The sequence below is a fragment of the Nestor notabilis genome, unplaced genomic scaffold (assembly GCF_000696875.1).
Source record: "Nestor notabilis isolate BGI_N333 unplaced genomic scaffold, ASM69687v1 scaffold19226, whole genome shotgun sequence".
Classification (NCBI taxonomy): domain Eukaryota; kingdom Metazoa; phylum Chordata; class Aves; order Psittaciformes; family Psittacidae; genus Nestor; species Nestor notabilis.
This window is the reverse complement of record NW_009933535.1, coordinates 15463-21734: the sequence shown is the minus strand read 5'-3', so window position 1 is coordinate 21734 and position 6272 is coordinate 15463. Positions and strand designations below refer to the sequence as shown.

The window sequence follows — 6272 nt, the reverse complement described above, 5'->3', positions numbered from 1 at the left end:
AGGAAAGAATCCTGGAAGGGAGGCAAAGCAAAGAGAAGGATGTAGATTCTCTCACCGTCTCCGACTTTTACACACTGTGGTGTAGTAGCATGTCTACAGTCTGGAGTATGGAATGGTGGGACCTGTCTCTCATCTGGGTCTTATGGGAAAACCAAAGTTCTTCTAGGGTGGGTCTGTCTTTTTCAATACTGACAGTTCCTCTTCTCTCTGACAGGGGAACTGCACTCTGGCAAGATGCTCTCTGTCTGGTGAGTCTTATGCTTTTTTTCATTTCAGCCTGCCTAGATAGAACTGAGCTGATGTTGGAAATTGGTAATAGGGTTGATTAGGGGTTATTTCTGTCCATCATGTAATGAAGAAACAGTTGGTGAAATGAGCTGCGTTTCCATGCGAGTGCCTCCCTTGCTGAATATACATACTGCCTAATCCATTCAGCTCTGGTGAAGATTTCACAGCAGCAGCACAGTGTGTTTCAAGCATTGCAATGCTGGAAACACATACTGTTGCAGAGCCTAGCTCTCAAATAAACTCCTTTGAAAATGATGGGTGAATGTGAAGTGACATGTCACACCTAGTATGCCTGTGAACTCCCCTTCAGTGCTTAAACTAGATTTTCCCAGAGCTTTGCTTTTTTTCCTGGCTGTACTGTGTTTATGTAACATGCCATCACTCACTTCTGATTGCACTTTGAGAAACCAGTTTCATCTGCTTACATTTTCTGGTTTGTAGGGCTCCCCTATCAGCTCTCTAGCAGGGGAGAGTGTCAAAATTGTGTAGTTTTTTAAAAAAAATCAAGGGGGGGAAATGGTTCTTCCTTCTGGAATTGTGTGATTGGGATAACTGTGTTCTCCACTGACTGTGCTGACTTGCTTTAAGATCAGTCCGGAAAACTGCCCAGTGCCCTGAAAGAGGCAAAGGACAGGAGATTAGTTTGTAATAAAAAATTCAGTGTCAGAGCACGTGAGCAGTGTGGGAAAGGGCAGTGGGGTGTGTGAAACCAAGAAGTTATGCCTGCAAGTACCTGCTATGAGTTTTGGAAAAGAAGTTCATGGGACAAGGGTGGGCAGAGAAGAGGGATGGTGCTGGCTTGCTGCTCTGCCCTAAACCCTGTGTTAATTCTTTTTTCCCTCCTTACTCCTGTTCATGAGACTGCGAGGCTCCCAGGGACATGCCTCTTAGGTGACTGATGCCTTGTTCATATTAGGAACCCCTTTGTAACAGTGAGGATTACTCAGTAGCAACTGAGGTTTTAGCAGTTCTTGGTAGCTGTTTTCTGGGTTTTTTGACTGGGGTAGCTGCTGCTTTGTTTGCCCTTTTCAGTTATCCTTATTAGCTTTGAGATCAAGATAGATAACTGTTCTTCCCATCTCTGTAAATCTAGATGAAAGCATTACTACTGTTCTTGGCAAGCTCTGGGCAATTTTGAAGGCACTGAGGTGGCTGTATTGCCCACTTAGTCACAAGCTTCTTTCAGGGTGGACAGTGGTTTTCTCTGCACTCTTGTACCTGACTAGAACACTCGTGGGCTGGATAACATTCCTATGGGGTAACACCATTTTCATTCACAGGTGTGGCTGGGAGCCAGGGACTGGCTTACACGAACAGCAGGAAGCTTGTGTAAGTATCGCCAGGAAAGCTGTGATGAGGAGAGGCTGGGGCTGCTCTAGCCCTGATAAGATCTGGGGGCTGGGAGTCAGGATATGGTTGGCTTTCATAAAATCCCCGTGCACATTATAGGAGCTTGGAGCTAGCCCTAACAAAGTTTAGGGTTTTTCATGTCAGGATCTCTGGTATGTTTAAAGAAAATAAGCTTTGTTTGGAACCAGACACTGATGCAAGGAAGTGACAGGAATGAGGAGACTTGTGATAAATGGATCTTTACCCTTTGGTTATCTGACTAGAAGTTTTGTTTGCTCTGTGGTAGCCTCCTGGTAGGATTTCTGTCAGAGAAGTGGGGTGGTCCAAGGAGCTGTTGTTCATATGGCAAGGTTTGCATTGCTGAGGTGATCTTGTAAAAATGTATTCGGGGAAATAACTTTAAAGCATATCCATAAAAGCTTGAAAAGCTGTCTGTTTGCAACAAGTACCCTGTGTTGGAGGAAATGCTGAAGCACATTTACTTCAGGTTTCCAAATGTGGTGTCAGTAGGTATAAAAAACATCCTTTGAAACACTTGGGATTGCCAGCTCCCTGTGAAGGATGTGGTGGAAAGAAATAGCTGTCTCTTCGATGTGTTACCATTGCCAATGTATAGTGCTTTCTCTTTTTTTGGAGCAATCTAGCAACTTCTGTAGAGATGACAGTCCTGATCTGGAGGTAAAAAATTATTATTGTGCTAGTCTTGGGCGTAGGGTGGGCTGGCTAGGTCAGTACTTAAACCACATGGGTTCTGTTGGGTTCTCTCTCTTAAATTCAGATTCCCTAAATGTCAGTTCTCAGAGTTTCAGAGAGCACTAGTGATGGTAAGCTGTAACGTTTCCTTTCTTAATGGCATTGTTGCAGCTTGAACAATAAGTAGGAGTCCCTTGGAACAAATAGATCAGAATGCTGAGCAGCCTTTCAGATCAGTTAAGCAAATGTAAATTCTGAGCTCAAGCTTGAGCTTGGTGCCTGCAGCTTGCAAAGGAGCATACTTCTGTGTTCACATCTTTCTCTTTTTCTGCAGAGTAAACAGCTCCAGTGTCTTCACTGTCCGTTACTTCAGAACCACTGCAGTACGTAGTAAGTACAAAGTCAGGAGTCAGTGGGATGGCTCTTGTGCTACCTGTTGCTGTCCTGACAACAACTGAAGCTCTTCCATCCTTGTTCTAGGCCCACTGCTATCCCGCCTTGATGAATGGCTGAGGGTTTATGTCCCAGGGCCCTAAAGGTTTTTGCCTGGTGTTCCTGTCACAGTGTACCTTTCAGTTAGATGGCGGTTTCTTCTCTTGTGTTTAAATGTCATTCAGTGTTGAAGCAAGGAGAAGGTCTCTTGTCCTACCCCCTCTGCTAGAGTCCTGATGACAAGAATGAAGCAATGGCATAAGTTTTGAGCTCTGAGTGCGTTCAAGTCTATCTGTCTCTCTCACAGGGGATGACGTGGTTACGGTGAACACACCAGCCTTTGCAGAGTCAGTCACAGAAGGAGATGTCAGGTGGGAGAAAGGTAAGCACTGCCCCTTCTTTGAAATTCTGAACACTGGTGCTGCTGCACTGGACAGATTGGGTTCACTGGCTGACAGCCTGCTTTGTGCCTTTCAGTCTGTGACAGAAGGGGCAGTTAACTGCAGTTCTCCTAGGGGATAAGAATTGCAGTTACTGCCTTGGTACCTCTGTGTCATGGGTGATGTTTCATGAATGGTGATGTCTCAGCTGGAATTGGACTCTGTGTGGTCTTGATTGTTTGAGCTAGACTTTTCTCTAAAAGTCATGGGGAACTGGGGTGAGAAAATTCTGGTTTAGTGGGGGAGATAGTTGTGGGTTAAGAGGGGTGGCCGGAGCATGCCTCACTCCTCACACTCGTCTTCATATCTGTCATTCAGCCGTTGGAGACACAGTGGCAGAAGATGAAGTGGTGTGTGAGATTGAAACAGACAAGGTAAGAGTGTTTCATAGAATCATAGAATGGTTTGGGTTGGAATCTAGTTTTATCCCCCCTGCTGTGGGCAGGGACATCTTCCACTAGACCAGGTTGTTCAGAGCCACAACTTTTGGAACAAACCTTTTCATAGTTCTATAATGGGTACCTTGAGTGGCTCCTCTCCTGCTAAGAGCTCCTAGAGCCTGCAAGTTCTGCCTGTGTCTCCTGGTCCCTCAATGGAGAAAAGCTTTTCTCATTTAGTATGAAAGCTGACCATGCCTTAAGTGAGAACTCTTTGGTAACTCTTTCTCATACATTGGATTAAGTATCAGTGGTACTGATGTTTGTTGGAACTGCAGTTCTACTGCTCCTTCCAATTTTGGTGCTCTAAGCTGTGATACCTGTTTGTGTTTAAGCAAAGGAGAAATCTTTGGAGCCATAGGATGTCTTCATATTACTGTAAATTTAGCCTTTAAATTTACTCACTCCTTAAAGGAGTCTTACGCTTTGAAGTTCTTGCTGAAACTCCCTGCCAAGTTCTGCTTCCGATGTTGCTGTCAGGAAGATGCTGACAGCAGGTCAATTCTTGATTGTACCCTGGAGCAGGAAGATCAGGCTGTACATTACACTGCCACCATCTCGTAAAACTTCTATGTATTGGCACAAAATTCTGGTGGAGGGTGTGAAAACGGGTGCAAATGGTGCAAGACAGAGCCACTATCTGTGCCACATAAAATGTGTATCTGCGCATATTGTCATCTGCTCTTGGGCACTTGTTCTCCGTCCAGTGTTTGGGGAAATTTCACCGATTTTCCTTTTTGCAGACATCAGTACAAGTTCCAGCCCCAGCAGCTGGTGTGATTGAAGCGCTTCTGGTACCTGATGGTGGCAAAGTGGAAGGGGGGACACCTCTGTTCAAACTCAGGAAAACTGGAGGTAAGTCATGCAAGTTATTGCACGGGTCTTCCTGTTTCCACCAGTCTTTTTCTGAAGATAGAAACAAGGCATTTAGAGGGATCCTGAGAGACATTAAATGTTTTCTCCATTTGCCTCTGTAGTTGGAAGAAAATACTCCTGTTGTCCATTAGAAAAGCATAATTTTAGTCCTTCTGAGGGAGAACTTTCCTTTTGCTCCCTCTGTAGGAGACTGCAGCTCTAAGTCTAGTTGAGAATTCCCCTAATATAACTCCCTTCTCCACCCTCTTCTCTTTAGCATCCAATCTCCTGCACAGTGAGGAGATCTAGGATGTCGATGAGTAAAACACTTTCACCATGGGATCCTCTTGTGTTTGGCTCCTATCAATTCAGTAGTGCTGAGAACTTAAAGGCACTCTGCCGGAGGGTTAACTTTTATCAGGTTGGTTGGACTCAGAGGTCCCTGACAGTGGAAGCTGTCATTGCCCTTACTGTGGTTCTTCCTTGTCTTTCAGCTGCTCCTGCCAAGGCCAACCCAGCAGCAGCTGCTCCTCCTCCTCCTGTAGCCCCTGAACCTGTAGCTGCGGCTGCTCCTCCCCCTGCTGCAGCACCAATTCCCACTACAATGCCACCAGTGCCGCCTACGTCAGCTCAGCCCATCGACAGCAAACCAGGTGAGGCAACAGCTGTTTTCTCTTATTTTCAAGCCTTTCTTCCTTGAGGAAAGTGTGTAAGGTTAAAGACAGCAAACGGTCTGACATTTATGGTGAAGGCACCCCACACTATTGCCCTGCATGCTTCACATTGGAGAGCTCAGCTATGCCTGGAACCTGCCCAGCCCAATTCAAGGCTGCTTACACACTGTGTTGCTTGAGCATGGAGCTCAAATGTGCTTTTTACCTAGGGGCATTTTGTGATCAAGCCCTGGCTTCCCTTTTTGACTGATGTGTTCTTTACCCTCAGTGTCTGCGGTGAAGCCGGCTGCAGCCCCCACGGCAGCCCCTCCGGGGGAGGCAGCGCCCAGCAAAGGTGCCAGATCAGAGCATAGGGTAAGCTGTGGGAATAGTGGCCTGGCCAGCGATTCTGTTCTGGCATAAGCCTTGAGCTTCCCAGATGTGTCCATATCTACGTGTTCACACCCAGCTCAGTGAGGCTGTGACAGATGGGGAAGTTCTCTACATGAGGGCACTGCTTAGTGGGGTGGAGGAAGAGCCAGGTCCAGTCTGACATGGGCTTGTCTCAAGCTCTCCTGGCTGAACACAGAAGGCTCAGTGTGATCTGGTTGGTCTGTCCACAAGCCCTCAGCAAAGGGCTGAGGCTGCTGCACCTTCCTTGTGCATGGTTAAGAGAACATGGTTGGGTAGCCTGCTTTCTTAGCAGTCTTGCTCTTTTCACATTAGCCTCATGCTGGAAACCTATGCGTGCTTGGAGGTCCTGAGGAACACATAGGTCAGAAGTAGTTATACTGTGATGCATTTCAGCACTGCTTTTCAAATGAACTGTGAGTTGAGCTGGGCAGCTCCATAGTGAAATCAACTCGTCAGCCTGTCACACTCCTCCTGGAGACCTGGAGTGAAAACATTGGCCCTAGGCATCTATTACTAGTCAACTACATGGCAAGAAAAGCCTTTTGAGTTTCTTGTGCATTTTCCCCTTTGAATGAGCTTTAGGCAGCTTCTGCTTATATCTTTTTAATTTTCAGGTGAAAATGAATAGGATGCGCCAGCGTATTGCTCAGCGGCTGAAGGAGGCTCAGAATACTTGTGCCATGCTGACCACTTTCAATGAGATCGATATG

General features: G+C 46.3%; 1 protein-coding gene across 1 annotated transcript in view; it reads left to right on the top strand.

Annotated features, from left to right (window-relative positions):
• Window positions 1-211: 211 nt before the first annotated feature.
• DLST (dihydrolipoamide S-succinyltransferase (E2 component of 2-oxo-glutarate complex)) overlaps window positions 212-6272 on the top strand; it is a gene marked incomplete at its 5' end in the record, with an annotated part of 11671 nt that continues 5610 nt past the window's right edge. The window contains 9 exons of the mRNA XM_010016923.1: window positions 212-248; window positions 1569-1617; window positions 2666-2721; window positions 3071-3145; window positions 3522-3577; window positions 4384-4495; window positions 4990-5148; window positions 5438-5523; window positions 6177-6272. Coding sequence (XP_010015225.1) covers window positions 212-248; window positions 1569-1617; window positions 2666-2721; window positions 3071-3145; window positions 3522-3577; window positions 4384-4495; window positions 4990-5148; window positions 5438-5523; window positions 6177-6272 — 726 coding nt within the window. The remainder of the gene's footprint in view (window positions 249-1568; window positions 1618-2665; window positions 2722-3070; window positions 3146-3521; window positions 3578-4383; window positions 4496-4989; window positions 5149-5437; window positions 5524-6176) is intronic.